This window comes from Leptonotus elevatus, chromosome 16 (genome assembly GCF_054856555.1).
Source record: "Leptonotus elevatus isolate MCC_2025b chromosome 16, RoL_Lele_1.0, whole genome shotgun sequence".
NCBI classification, from domain to species: domain Eukaryota; kingdom Metazoa; phylum Chordata; class Actinopteri; order Syngnathiformes; family Syngnathidae; genus Leptonotus; species Leptonotus elevatus.
In genome coordinates, this window is record NC_141254.1 from 13314429 (window position 1) to 13329845 (window position 15417).

The 15417-nt window shown below is 37.4% G+C and overlaps 1 protein-coding gene across 1 annotated transcript; it reads left to right on the plus strand.

Annotated features, from left to right (window-relative positions):
* The first annotated feature begins 1467 nt into the window (after positions 1 to 1467).
* rps6ka4 (ribosomal protein S6 kinase A4) lies at positions 1468 to 13598 on the plus strand. The gene is made up of 19 exons (XM_086097788.1): positions 1468 to 1719; positions 2301 to 2409; positions 3509 to 3580; positions 4194 to 4261; positions 4519 to 4669; positions 4782 to 4897; positions 5243 to 5350; positions 5483 to 5563; positions 5939 to 6042; positions 6664 to 6814; positions 6891 to 7052; positions 7301 to 7426; positions 7512 to 7645; positions 7793 to 7886; positions 8805 to 8975; positions 9086 to 9277; positions 9361 to 9520; positions 11381 to 11544; positions 11639 to 13598. Exons 2-19 carry the CDS (start codon positions 2322 to 2324, stop codon positions 11849 to 11851), a joined length of 2355 nt encoding a protein of 784 aa, XP_085953914.1. The 5' UTR covers positions 1468 to 1719; positions 2301 to 2321; the 3' UTR covers positions 11852 to 13598.
* The last annotated feature ends 1819 nt before the right edge of the window (positions 13599 to 15417 follow it).

The following is a 15417-nucleotide window of genomic DNA, read 5'->3' on the forward strand; positions in this document are numbered from 1 at the left end:
TACAGTGGTGTTTTTAATACATGAATACTGTACTATTCTGTAACATTGGGCGTATGTTTGTGGACCTTATCTCTTTACTTTTTTCTAGTTTGGCACCCAATAGGGCTGGAAAGTTGTGCCAGCCTACTGTCATGATTTTTATAGAGGACATATCTTTTTAATTGTCTTTACTTTTAATGCTCCATGTGATACACCTCTCCATTCACCACATTTTTAATGAAGTCTCAATACGTATGAAATTGGCTATGACATTTGGTTGACGGTCCGGGATGATTATTTTTCCTCACTCTCACTGCCATGATATATTACAAGTCCAATGAAGTTTCATTGGAACTAGCTGTGGAAGCAAAAATGTGACCATAGTGAAAGGTAGTTTCAATTTGTATTTATTTTTCCAGAAAGGAAATCAATCTCATAGCTTGTTTAAACATACAATGGTATTGTGGATGTGATGTATATTGAGTTGCATGCAATACAGCACACATGCGACAGGTAGACTGGAAAGATGGTTTTCGCCATAATGGGCCAGCCACATCGGTATGATGGTGAAACCACATAATGCTTCGTGCTTGTGGCTGGAGATATGACAAAAATGATGGTTCGATTTTTCAGTTCACAATCAGGACAATAAGAGAACAAAATACAAAACAAACTATTGCATAAATAGGTGTAGATTTAATTGCATTTAAATTGAAGCATCAATAGATTGTTTTATTTTTAGAAAACACTTTATTACTATATGTTATTCGCTGTTATCATTTTTGTTTTGTTTTTAAGTCAATATAGTTGGTTCTTATTTGATGTTGAATTTTTTTTATATTGATTTTGTTTTTAATTCAACCAAAAATGCGTCAAAGAATAAACATGCAGTATTTGTTGAGTGCAAAATTAAAAGAAAAGGGTCACCAAGTATTGCTCAATAAAGTCAAGTGAAATATAATTCTCAAGTCAAACCACTAAAGACGTTCAGCAAATTAGCAATAGCGAAATAAATACTTATTAATATTAATTCACAAAGACGAAAACGGACATTTTTGTTTATAATTATCATGGTTTTGTGAAGATAAAATGTAGCTCCAGTTTTTTAGATTTTTTTTTTACATAATTAGCAAAAATTAAAAAATGGTAGCTTTGTCATTTTGTTAGGTTTTTTTGTTTTGTTGCTAATCCATGCCACGATGCATTTGAAGCAGGTCATAAAAAACTGAGACCCACCCAAGTTCATACTACATAGAAATGAACATAAATATCTGCTTAAAATATCAAATTGTATTTTTAGTTTATCTTTTGTAATATTTTTTCCTTAGCCCACTGTATTAGGTGTTTTCAAAAATCAACTTGCATGAAATCAAACTTATTTCACTCTCTGCAATGAAGCTTTATATGGGGTTCTATTTCTGAGAGAAGAAACAAAAATAAAAACAGTTTTCCTGATACTAAAAAAATAATAATTTTACCTCATTTCTGACAGATTTGGCATCTGACACATTAATCGTGTCCCCGCCCATATTTTAATAGTCACGTGACGAGCGTCGCCCAGGTTGTGTTGAAAGCATCCTGCTAATATTAGCACTTAGCTAGCAGCTGACCAAACATCAAGTTATGTGTTGATATTTCTCGAACAAATGGAGGAAACATGAACGTGGCTCTAGCGGAGGCAGAGAAGAAAAGGAGCTCCCTCCTCCTCCAGCATGGCCTTGATCGCTGAGACCCGAGGAGGTTATTTATCAAGAAGACACTAGCCCCGGCTAACGCTACAAAGTTTGACGGACAACAAGAGCCATTTTCTAGCTACATTTCGGCTTGTCAATTTACTACGTAGCTGCACAGACTGTCTGAGAGCGAGTTGTCAAATCTTGACGATTAAGACCGCGACTCATGCCTGTGGATTCATATTCACATTATTTGATCAATCTCAAGTGAGCGCTAACGTGAATGCGAGTGAATATACATTGACAACTCGAGCAACAAATGCTAACGCTGTTACCTAAACTTTCAGTGTAACACGTACATTGTTACCGTAATAAACAATCTCGCTTTTCGAGAAAGTATCTACGGACACACTTCAATAATCAGAATGTGAGTGGTTTTACAGCTGCTTTGTTTGCCGTGATAAAAACATCAGGATGTCAAACACCAGGATTAATACAAGGGCGACGTGTTTGTGCACATCTGTCCGTTCATTTCCCTAATCCTTATACTCTCCACAATGCAGCAACAATAAAACAAATTCTGGCTGCGCGGAGCGGGATATCGCAAATATCAAACAAGTAACAATTCATCTCAGATTGTTCGTGTAGGGAACCACACTTGGGGGAGTTATGTCGGGGGACGCGTCTGATAGTAGTGATGACTCCGATGCACAGACAAATGAAAGAGCCTGTACCGTCAAGCATCAAATCACCAATGGTAAGTCAATATTCTGATAAAGTTGTTTATCAATCACGGCCTTGGCATTATTGAGGGAAATACGGTATATTACTTCATGACAGCAGGATGACACAAACACAAGTGTGAAGCTGTGTAGAAATATTTTATATAAATAAGAAGCTGTACTGTTTTGCATGAAATCATTTTTCAATTTATAATTTAGACAAGATCCCACTCCAGTCAGTGTTGACAGGTCTGTTTTAGTTTAGATCCAGAGATCTTAAACGTGCCCAACAATTCAGGCAGTACCAACCTACCCTCGCCATAACCCTCAGAGCATATAGGGTGTTGTCATGAAATAGTAGTTAAAAAAAGAAAAATGTTCAAAGCGGGATTCAAACCCGTCTCCCTGTACTCTCAGGCTGAATGCCTCCCTTAACCATTATGCCACGAGATAGTACACATTTAACAGCGAATAATTTGTATTTTGTACGATTCATGGCAAAATAGTGCTGAGTGGCAAGTTGTCAGTCACGGCAAAACATCCACTTTGTGTAATCCCCCCCCCCCATCAAGTCAATGTATTAAATAAGCAGTTGTTTAATGTGGCTCGACTTTAAAATTGGAACCTGATTCTTCTGTCAAGAAATACAATTTTTGTACATAAACAGTAGGGCTGAGCAATTAATCGAAATTCAATTACAATTTCAATTATTACACTTCACAATGACAAAATCACTTCAGCATAATCATAAACAAAAAATATCATCATTATTAATGCTAATTTAGAGTTGATTAAATTTACATTTGCACCTTTTTATTTTAAAATGACTAATTTAATACATCTTGTTTGGTCCAAGAGGAGCTTGCATAATTATAGTGTTTCAAAGAAATGTATTTGTCTTAATATTTTTGACATGTTTAAACATTTTCTTGTTTTGTTCCAAAAAACAAATGTTTGTCCTAATCGTGATTTTGATTGTTACCAAATTAATCGTAATTAATATTTTCTTTTTATTTGTTTTGACCACTTTTGCATTTTCTCTGTCATTTTGCCAACAATCACAAAATAAACTTGTTACATATTGTGAATTCATGCATCGATGCAAAAATATCTTTCTCCCCTTTCCGCCACCAGCTAACCTCACAGGACACACTGAGAAGGTTGGCATGGAGAACTTTGAGCTCCTCAAGGTGTTGGGCACTGGAGGTAAAAACAAAACAAAACTGTATAGCTTACCTGATGAATAACTTAAATAGATTCTACTTGTACTGGGAGCAATAGGCATTGCCCATTCATGATCAAATACATCTTTAGTTTTCAGTAACCTGGGTAACTTCTGTCTTTAAACCATTAATGAAAAAAATACAAATGGGTCTTTATTGAAATGCAATCAAATACAGAGCTGTTAACCTGTAGAAATATATAACTATCACGTAATTATTAGTATAATTAATATGAATGCTTCTAAGAATAAATCACACAATTAATTAAATATTTACTGCACACGTTTTTAAATAAAGACAGCAGTTTCCAAACATTTTAGTGCTATTGGCCATTTTCATGTAAAAAACAACAACAACAAATCATTACAAATTACACTCTTCAATTAGCTATGCTTCAATGAGCTGTGGCCTTTTGGCGGATTCCAACAAGTATTATGACATTGACACTAACAGTGCAGTGTTTGTTATGCCTTTATAATTCCATGATGAATAAACTTGTCAGTTGTTGCCTGTTAGCCTTTGTTTGTTTTCTGGGTAGCTGTCATATTTGAAGTAACAATTTATTTGTATTTTTATGTGTGTTTGTTTAAATCCAGCATATGGAAAAGTGTTTTTAGTGAGGAAGAACAGCGGTCACGATGCAGGCCAACTATATGCGATGAAGGTAAGCCTAAAAGTCCAAGTATGTTTGCATAGCTGTGTCTTACCCCAGAGAGAGGTTCAATTGGTCACTTATTTCCCAAGACTTGAAAGAGAAAACTGTATACACTGGATATAAAAAGTCTACACACCCCTATACAAATGCCAAGAAAAAGAGAGACCAAGATAAATCAATAAAAAATGTTTCATAATTTGTACAACACTATTCAATATGTCATGACATAAAGCACGAATAGTAATTTGAAAACGACGACTCTACAGGTGCTAAAGAAAGCGGCTATCGTTCAGAAGGCTAAAACCACAGAACATACTCGCACCGAGAGGCAGGTGCTGGAACACATCCGCCAGTCGCCCTTCTTAGTCACACTTCATTATGCCTTTCAGACACAAAGCAAGCTGCACCTTATCCTGGGTGAGTGGAGGTTAAATTATGATGTCTTTCAGGTTTTTCTTGTGGACTTGTATTTTTTTTTCTTGGAACGTCATTTAGCTAAATATCTCCTTATTTGTCTATGTTTTTATAGACTATGTGAGTGGAGGGGAGATGTTCACTCATTTATATCAACAAGATCACTTTTCCGAGGAGGCGGTGCGCATTTATATCGGAGAAATAATCCTGGCTTTGGAGCATCTGCACAAGGTTTGTCTCTATATAAACGTGCAGGTACTCAATTTCAATACATTCGGGTAGTGGGAGGAGATTATTGCTTAATAAAGCTACAATTGGCCAATAGTGTATATTGAAAAGATGACATACTTTAGCAAACAGTTCAACACTTAAGAAAACACTTTAAAAAATATATATCATTAACCTTATTTAACTGTGGTATGGTCATTACCAAACACTTAATAAATATAACTGTAATCTCAAAAATGAGTAATTTTTCATAATAATTGCTATGTTGTGTTCGTAATTTAACGTACACAATGTCTGCTGATAACGACCTGTTTTAATCAATGGAATTGTCATGTTGTGTTTGTGCAGCTCGGGATTGTGTACCGTGACATTAAATTGGAAAACATTCTCCTGGACAGTGAAGGTCATGTGGTATTGACAGATTTTGGACTCAGCAAAGAGTTTCTGCAAGAAGAGGTTATTATACAGTAACACAAAGTAGATGATATGAGCATTGGTGTTGGAAACTGTTACTGATTGCAGTCATTTTTTTCTTCCAGAAAGTTTGGTTTTTAACTGTATTTTTTTTTCCATTCTCTAATCTTATAGAAGGAAAGAACCTACTCTTTCTGTGGTACCATTGAGTACATGGCGCCTGAAATCATCAGGGGGAAAACAGGTCATGGCAAGGTAGAGTCACAGTAGTAAATATCAATGTAGCAATAGTATTTTTTTGTACATTAAAATTCGATATACTGTACAAACATTTCAATGTTTCAGTATGGATCATGAGTACAGTAGCATAGCAGTTAGCACATCTGACTCACAGTGGAGAAAGGTTCTGGGTTCGAGGCTCGGCTCGGCTAAGCCTTCCCTTGTGCATTTCTGCGATAAGTTCCTGAAAGATTCTAAATTGCCCATAGGTGAGAATGTGAGCGTTTATCAATGTTTGTCTGTATGTGCCCCATCATTACTAGTCAGTGCCCTGTAATTGGAAGAAATTAAGAAACAACAGTCATTTACGTCTGCATACATTGTTGATTTTCCCTTCATGTGATGATGCAGTCAGTGGATTGGTGGAGCCTTGGAATCCTGATGTTTGAGCTGCTGACGGGAGCGTCTCCATTTACTTTGGAGGGAGAGAGGAACTCCCAAAGCGAGGTGTCAAAGTGAGTCGTCCATAAGCCAAGCCAACATATTTTTATGAGAATTTAACGAGAAATCATATAAAAGAAAAATTAAGCGCCGTGACAAGCACTATTTGCAGTTACAGAAGACGATTAGGGCCACTGAAGAGAAACAAATTAAGCGTTTGGCAGGATTCTCACTTTATTCTCAGAATTCTGACTTTAAAGCGAGAATTCTGAGAGTAAAGTCAGAATTCTCACTTTAATTCTGAGAGTAAAGTCAGAATTCTCACTTTAATTCTGAGAATAAAGTCAGAATTCGGACTTCATTACTGCTACTATTATTCTGACTTTAAAGTCAGAATTCTAAGAATAAAAGTCAGAAATCTCACTTTAAAGTGAGAATTGTGACAATTTTCACTTTAAAGTCAGAATTCTGTGATTAAAGTGAGAATTATGAGGGTTTTTTTTTAAAAGTCAGAATTCTCACTTAAAAAAAAAAAAGTGGGAAAAAAAGAGAGAATCCTGCCAAACTTTTATTTTTCTCTCTCTTCACTGGCCCTAATCCTCTTCCGTATGCAGTAATGCACGCCCAAAAGATTGAATCCTGCCGCGCATATATGGCGGACAAGTAACATATATGTTCCATCCCAATTCTCTCAGACGTATTCTCCGCTGTGTTCCACCATTCCCCTCTATGATTGGACCCACTGCTCAGGACCTAATTAGGAAGCTGTTGGTGAAGGATCCTCACAAGAGGCTCGGTTCTGGAGCGCGGGGTGCTGCAGACATCAAGACCCATGCTTTCTTCAAGGTTCAACTTCTCAAATGAGCTCTAACGATGCTCACTCTGTTTTATTTTAACACCTGGAATACGCTTTTCCTAATAGGGACTGAATTGGGACGATCTTGCCCAGAAAAAGATTTCAAGCCCGTTCAAACCTGAGCTAAAGAGTGAACTTGACGTGGGGAACTTTGCTGAGGAGTTCACTGGGATGGATCCAGTCTACTCTCCAGCGAGCACACCCCCAAGCACTGACCGCCTCTTCCAGGTCAGTCCTTGCTTGACCCGTTACTTACCAAATTGGGACCTGAAAAATAACAGTATTCACAGTCTCCGATATAAACTACTGTACTCCCAAAAAGTGTGGGATATTTGGCTTTTGGATGAACCTAAAATGCTGTTCAATTGTCCCAACTGTTCAATGTTCCAGTACCTTTTGCCGTTCTCTGCCATACCACGCTGTTTAACGTTGGCTAACGTGTATGTACCCAATATCTCTTGTATTTATTCTCCCAGGGCTACTCTTTTATTGCGCCTTCCATCCTGTTCAACAAAAATGCTGTAATGGGAGACTTTTTGGAATCCCAGGTTCCCGCCGACCGACCAGGTTCTGCCTCCGTCCAGCGCAGTGCAATGTTAGCGGTATGGAAGTTAAAAAAAACTTAAATCAATTCATAATCCTGTATATTTTTTGTATCATGTGTTCCCCAATCATTTTTTATTTTAGGAATCCCAGTTTTTTCTGAACTATGAGCTGTGCCTCCAGGGGCCACCCTTAGGCGAGGGGAGTTTCTCTGTGTGCAGACAATGCACACATAAGCAAAGCGGACTTGAGTACGCGGTCAAAATCGTCAGCCGCAGGTGAGCTCGAGGCCTCCAATAACTTTTCTTTTTCTTTTGTTATTGACCCTGGATGATGGATGGATGACCGCGATACCACTACTCCCATATGCCTACTTCTATCTTGATTTCTTTCAGTAAATAAAGCCAACGTTTTGTCTTCTTTAGAATGGAAGTCAACACCCAGAGGGAGATTGCTGCTTTGAGGCAATGTGAGGCTCACCCAAACATCGTTAAGCTGCATGATGTCTATACGGATCAGGTAAATTGGCAAAGAAATTAAACCTGCAATGACCGATATGTGTCTGTCCCATTTCCACTTGGCAGAACAATTCAGTATGGTACAATGTCAGGGTTTTCGCCAGAAAACTTGCTTATCCCGAGGAAAAAAAATCCTCAGGGGGAAGGTGGACAACGAATGACGTGCTGAATCTTATTCAATGGGGGAGGGGGGCACAGACAGACAACTTGTGTCAACATCCAGCAGCAATTAGTACTTGTTGCTAGGGCTGGGCAATATGGGCAAAAAAAAAAAATATCTAAATTTGTATTTCATTCGGGACGATTATGATTTTAATCAAAGTAATAAACCCAACAAACATTTATTTAAAGGTTTCATTTATTCAAACATAAATCCTGAGCAAAATGTTCAGACAACAATATTGTATACTGATTTTAAATAAATCTTAACGTAAACATAACATTCCTAGCTTGTGTAAAAAATAGCTATTCATAAGAGTACTGTATTATGTACAGTATATGCATCTCGATTTCTAGATTTAGCTCTTTTTCAACATTTCGATTTTTAAAATGACGATTAATTGAATTAATTTGATTTGTCGCCCGGCCCTACTTGTTGTTGTAAGGGAGGGACAGGCATGTCGCTTAGCCTGGCGGTTGGGGGTTAGGGTTAGGAGCAGGAGACAACGCAGTTAATCGAGAAATGCCACTTGTGTGCTACAAATTGAATGGAATGTGGAAAAACACAACATTTTGAGTAAATAGTGACACACAATGCACTGCTGGATTCCCTAAATTTTTGCCCCCTCAGTGTTGCGTTTTTTTTTTGTTGAATTCATTGACTGGTCACACTTAGCTGTTTTGATGTCACGCTTTTAATGTGCAGCTAAATCATACCGTTGGAAGCTCAACTGAATTTAACACTGTCGTCTTGTGTCAGTACCATACCTACTTAGTTATGGAGCTTCTGCGTGGAGGCGAGTTGCTTGAAAGGATCAAGAAGAAGAAATTATTTGGCGAAGCAGAAGCCAGCCAGCTTCTGCAGAGCCTGGTCTCAGCTGTCAGTTTCATGCATGAGGCTGGAGTCGTGCACAGAGATCTAAAACCAGAGGTGGGCCAGTGTAAACGGAAATACAAATATATACTCAACAAATAAAAATAAATCGTTGCCTATACGAGAAGACAAATTTAAAACCGGTGTTTTTGTGTTTACCTTTTCAGAACGTGTTGTTTACAGATGAGAGCGAGAACTCAGTTCTCAAAGTCATCGATTTTGGCTTTGCCCGATTGTGTCCTGCTGGCAGCGCCCCGCTGCAAACGCCGTGCTTCACACTGCAGTACGCCGCGCCCGAACTTTTTGAGAGCGCAGGGTACGACAAAGCCTGCGACCTCTGGAGTCTTGGGGTCATCCTGGTAATCAAACCTAAAATTGCTGATTCTGAGACATGCGTGGGAAACGCCAAGGTCCTGATCTCCCTCTGTGTGCGTTATATCAGTACACCATGCTGTCAGGCCAGGTGCCGTTCCAGAGCGAGCAGGTGGGGATGACCTCGTCTTATGCTGCCGATATCATGCAGAAGATTAAAGAAGGAGATTTCTCCTTGGATGGGGAGCCATGGAAGGGTGTGACAGAAGATGCTAAAGAACTTGTTAAAGGTAATTTAATTTGCCACTCTTCTCTGTAGGAGACTGGAATGTGGATTCTAAATTTGTTCTTAAGACTGTGGTTGTTGTTTTTTCTTCACAACCTCAAAAGAGTTGTTTCTACTAGTAATGGGCACACATTTTAAATTGTCTTTAAGAATGTCGAGCAATTTGATCAAATTAACTCCTTCACTGCCATAAATTCATTTTAAAAAAATGATTATTAAAAATTAGGGGCAAGAGGCGATTACATTTTTTAAATTGTAATTAATCGCATAACTTCACTAGTTAACTCACGATTAATCACAAATTTTATATCTGTTCTAAATGTACAAAATAAATAAAATTATAAGTTTTCATACTCTTGTAAAGAAAAGTGGAAAAAAATGTTAAACTACTAGAAATAGTTCAAATGAATTTTTGGCGTTTGTAGCCGTCAACGGCAGTGAATGAATTAAAAAAAAGAAAAAATATTATTAAAAATCCGGGGCGTTGGGCAATTAAAGTTTTTAAATTGTAATTAATCGCATGACTTCACTAGTTAACTCACGATTACTCACACATTTTATATCTGTTCTAAATGTACAAAATAAAAAAATTATAGGTTTTCATACTATTGTAAAGAAAAGTGGAAAAAAATGTAAAACTAATAGAAATAGTTCAAATGAATTTTTGACGTTTATAACCGTCAATGCCAGTGAATAAGTTAACAATTATATCAGTGTGGTTGTGTAGTCATATGTTGTGAACCCACAAATGTGAATTGGATTCATCATTAAGCCCATTAAGTTACATTAGCTATTGTACAACTCAAAACAAGGAGTTTAGCACAGGACCATTTTTAACTGGTTTATCAACTTAAATTTTGACCTAAAATTGGCAGAAACTGGACTCTACAGTCCCCTGGTAATTATTTTGTTTTTGTTATCTATTGATTTGGGTTTCAAATCAAAAGACAACTAGGAGGCAAAAGTTCAGAATTCCAGCTCTTATTTCATGGTATTTACAAAACAAAACACGCTGCCAACCCAACTAAGCACTTCATCAGAGAGAAACCCTATAGAGCATTCATTTTTACCTACTGAAGAGGAGACTGAAGGGCAAACCCCCAGAAACAAACAATAACTGAAAGAGGCTGCAGTAAAGTCCTGGAAAAAAACATTTCAAATGAAGAACTCAACAGTCTGGTGAAGTCAATGAGTTGCAGGTTGAAGTTATGTCGCAAAATATATTATATTCACTTTAAGTTCATTTCATAATGTCTGTTCCAATACTTTTGCTCACTTGAATAGTGTTAAAACAAAAGGTGCTTTATTTAGTTTGTACTGAGATGTTTTAACACGTAAAGATGTCAATATCAGGAAATAAAACCAGAAATTTTGAACTTTGGTCTCATTCATCTTTTGATCTAAAAACAAAATTCCTTCAGTATACAACCAAAACAAAGGAATTGACCTTGCTGTTCCAATGCTTTTGGAGGGGACTGCATGGTAAAAAAAAAAGAGAGAAAAAAAAGACAAGAATCACAAATTAAAAAGCCCCGTCATCAGCTGATCAGCTTGCTCCAAGTCTCTTATCATTACCTTTTGGACATGTATATACAAACGACAGATCTTAAAGAGGGTTTGCTGCACATTTAGGTTTTATATTTTATTTCTAACAATTCATCCAAGCTAAAATGTGTTAAAACATCCCTATAAGTTTCTACCCATTTTCCTTTAATGGTAAGCGTCTCGGGTTTTCCCCCACAACACAAAATGTCTATATTTTTTCATTTCATTGACACAATACACATTTTATAAATAATAATGTGTAATGTGAGCATTCATCATTGGACATTCCCTCAACCCTTCAAATGTCTTCCGATTGAAGGACTACTGACAGTGGCTCCCGAGAGGCGCCTCAAGCTCTCGGATCTGAAAGAGAACAGCTGGCTACAGGGCGGAGCCTCCATGTCCACTACACCTTTGTGCACTCCCGACGTGCTTGAGTCCAGCGGGCCCACCGTGCGCACTTTTGTCAACGCCACTTACAAGGTAAGCTAACAAGCCGTACTGATAACCAATGTTTTTTTTTTTATATAAACTTCGACAACAATGTGACACTTTTTTGTCATTTTCCCGTGGCCAGGCGTTCAACCGTGGTAAGCGAGAGGGCTTCTTTCTAAAAAGTGTTGACAATGCCCCGCTTGCGAAACGGCGGAAACTCAAAATGACAAGCACAGGCGTAGAGACCCGATGGAGTTCATCCTCTTCATCCTCCTCTTCTTCCACTTCCTCCTCTGCCTCTGCAAAAGCCTCGAAAGCACAGCCAAAGCAAAATGTCAGCCCAAAGCAGAGCTAGCTAGCCGTTAGCAAACACATCAAGATTATGTCATGCAGAATTGCTCAGACAAGTAAAAAATGTACAGATGAAAAAAAAACAAGTGTTGGTTTAACTGTGGTGGTTTTCAATGTCAAGTCAATGTCAAGTTGAATTCCACTACAAAGATTACAAAGTGACGGAGGAAACTAACTGAGATTGAAGTCATCATGACACATTTTCCTACAAATGTTATCAAGCTGTAGTTGGGATGTGAAGATGCACAGAAATTCAGTATGTGGCCGTTAGGGAAATGCATAAAATATGCATGCTTTGTATTATCTCGCCATACAACAGTAACGTCACACACTAAAATCGTTTTCAAAATGGAGATATATCCACTGTGGGGGAAAACAGTGCCTGGCTTTGTAGGGTTAAAGGGAAAAACGAGCCATTTATGAGCCGAAGCCATATTCACAAACGTCAGTCACAATTGAGCCGAGTGAATACACACATTTGCACATGGCAGATGCAATGATGATATTAGAAACGTGCATATTTAATCGTGTCAATATTGGAGAGGTTACACCTTCACAACTCTGCTTTGACAAGTGTTATGCTAGTTTTTGTTGTTTTTTTCCTCTTTTGGCTGGTCAATAATAGCTTGCACTTGGGGCTGAGAATGTAAATGATCAAAACGGAGCTTTTGAACCTTTTAAGGTCGCATATAGGATAAGTCACACTAATTTAAAAAAAAGAAAGAAAAAAAAGTCATTTTCAATAAGAGCTGTCCGCTTACAGAAACTTTTTAAAGTGGTTGCAGCTCAAATATTTTACATTACTTTTTAATCGTTTACTTAACGAAGAGTTTGACTTTCAGTGTTTGGGAGCATCCACAAATTGCAAAGGTGTTTTTACTTGCTGTAAATTATTTGCCTTATGTACCGGTCAATTTCAAGCATGCATATCTGTTGAGATACAATTTCCCTTACATTTGGCTTGATCAAACATGTTAAAGTGTGTGTTAGTGCTATTGTCCTGCCAGAGAAGTGTGGCTAGTCCGTCCAGTCAGTTATTGGGCGGACTTCTTCACCTGAAATGTTTTTACAGCTCTGATGTTAAATGATCACATTTGTAATTGATCAGAATGAGACACTTAATTATGACTTTAGTTTGGATCTCTGGAAGCCACCATTGTGAGATCTGCTGTATATATTTTGGGTTTACCATGACAAATTAGGTTATTGTAATAATTGAAAGTGTTTTAATGGTATATTTGTGTCCTAATGTGTTTTTTATGTTTTTATTTTTTACATGTTGCACAGTCGTTTTATCAATAAAATCCACTTCAGCTTTAAAGGTGCATTTATTATGTGTAATTGACTTTAATGCTGTGGTAATGGGGTGCGTATTAAATAGGCTTTTGTGTACCAGGACTGTGAACGTCTGTGAGTGTGAGTGTGTGTACGGCGCTGGGAGGTCACTTGTATTGTCATTTGTGTACCAAATGAAGCATTATTGTGTGATTTTGTTCCTTAAATTGGTTGCTGCCTTCGTCTTCTTCTTTTATTTTAAATTAAACTTGTTTGTTAATGAGCATTTCACTTAAACTGTGCTGATTGGTGTGGATAGTTTTGTAGTAAATGATTTTCAGTATCCTGTTTGTTCCTTTTTTTTTCCTTTTTTTAAACTTGACTATTGTATTGCAATGCGCTGTCATTGATGTAACTGGGATTTATTTGCACCAAGACCATTTGTTTTGTTGCAAAATAAATATTACTTTTCAATAGATGCTTCTTCCTTTGTCATCTGTACTCAATTGTTTTAAATTTACATTAAGATATTCATGTTGGGTGTAATTTTTCTTTTAAAGTTTGTCAGAATTTCATGTAAAGTCACGAAATTCTGATGTCTCATGGCTCTTTTGAGCTTGGAAGTTGGCACAATGCATTGTAATGACTCGTAAAACCTGTAGGGGGAGGTCAAGAGCAAATAAAATCCATAGCTATCGCTCCACAGCAAAAGATCATGGAAAAAACATCAATGTGTGTTATTACTTAAATGTGTACATACTGTTATATAGTGTTACTATTAATTATATGACATGTTGATTATAATATCACCAGATTGTCCCCCCCCCTGCAGTTCTGAGGTACATTCTTCGCATCTTGTATCAGGCATTCCTGTCTTGCGACGTTAATAGGAGAAGAGGAAAAGGCATTTGTATTTAAATAACTATAAATGAGTGCGTTTATTCTCTTTTGTGCCTTTCAGCAGCTGGCAATTCTAATGAAAAATCACTGAAGAAGAAAGTGGTCGGAGTAATATTTGAACAGATGGTGATGAAGTCATTACTGTACTTTAAGGTTCATTAATGTTCTTTTAGTGACTTATCATCTTCCGTGTAGTCCTTAATGCAACTAAAAAGGTACTTGGATCATAAGTGAATTGCCTTTTAAATCCTTTGTAACTAAGCTGAAACGGTGCACATTAATGGAGAGTGCAGTAGGAGATAGTGGAGTAATGGTAGCACATCTGCCTCATTATTACTCGTTGTTTGAATCTTTTTGTGTGGAGTTTGCATGTTGTCACTATGCTTGTGTGGAAACACAGATGAATGGACGTATCACCAAAGTTTGTATAACTCTTTTTTTCTTTTCTTTTTTTTCCTTTTCCCCAAACAGCCAGTCTATTTTCTGCGTAACCCCAAACCCGTCGATGAATAGTAACTCCCCCGCCCGGAGCGTGTGTGCCAGAGAGATACGTTTTTAAATCTCTCTGCCACACAATAACGAAAATATTACCCAAAACGTCACACACACACGCCTATGACGGCGTATTAGGGTCACGTATAAATATATATACATTTTTTAAAGGGCGGGGGCATATTCCAAGAAAAAAAACTCGCAAATTTGTACATCCCCCCCCCCCCAAAAAAAAAAACCAAATCGTAAAAAAGTGGTTTTCATAAAGGTAAAAAAAAACAACTAATAAATGCTGCTCAAAACTGATAACACACGACTGCTAACTCCAATCTTGAATGCTGATTGGACGCAGCTTGCAACGCCCTCGTCCTGTTGTAGTCAAGATGTTAAGTAGGCCTACGTTTTTTGTTTTTTTTCCCTAATAAATGAGTTTTTGGTGAATATCAGAACTATTTTGACGTGGGATTGCTTTTTTGCGCGTGAATCAGAGGCAGTTTTTTGGGGGGGAAGGTGGGGGTCAGTGAGTATTATTTTTTTAAGTACATTCGAAAGGTGAATCTTATATTTGTCCTATTGAAAATTCCGAAAGTACGTCACAAGTGAAAATGGCGGTGTTTTCTGCATTCGAGGAGGGTTTGAATTCGGATTTATCCCACTTGAAGTATCCCAGTTCCGCTCTCAAAGCGTTTGAGGCAAATATGGCTGATCCCGATAAATTCTTTGTTGTTCTGGTTAACGCAGTCATTCCAAATCACGTCTTTGAGTTTCCCAAAAAAGCGTTATATAAATCGCATGCATCATTATTGTTAGTATTACTATGTACAATATGTCTGCTTTGTATGCCAGTCACAGGTAAAAGCAATACAATGTAGAAATTAAGCATTGCGTTGCGAGTACATTGGA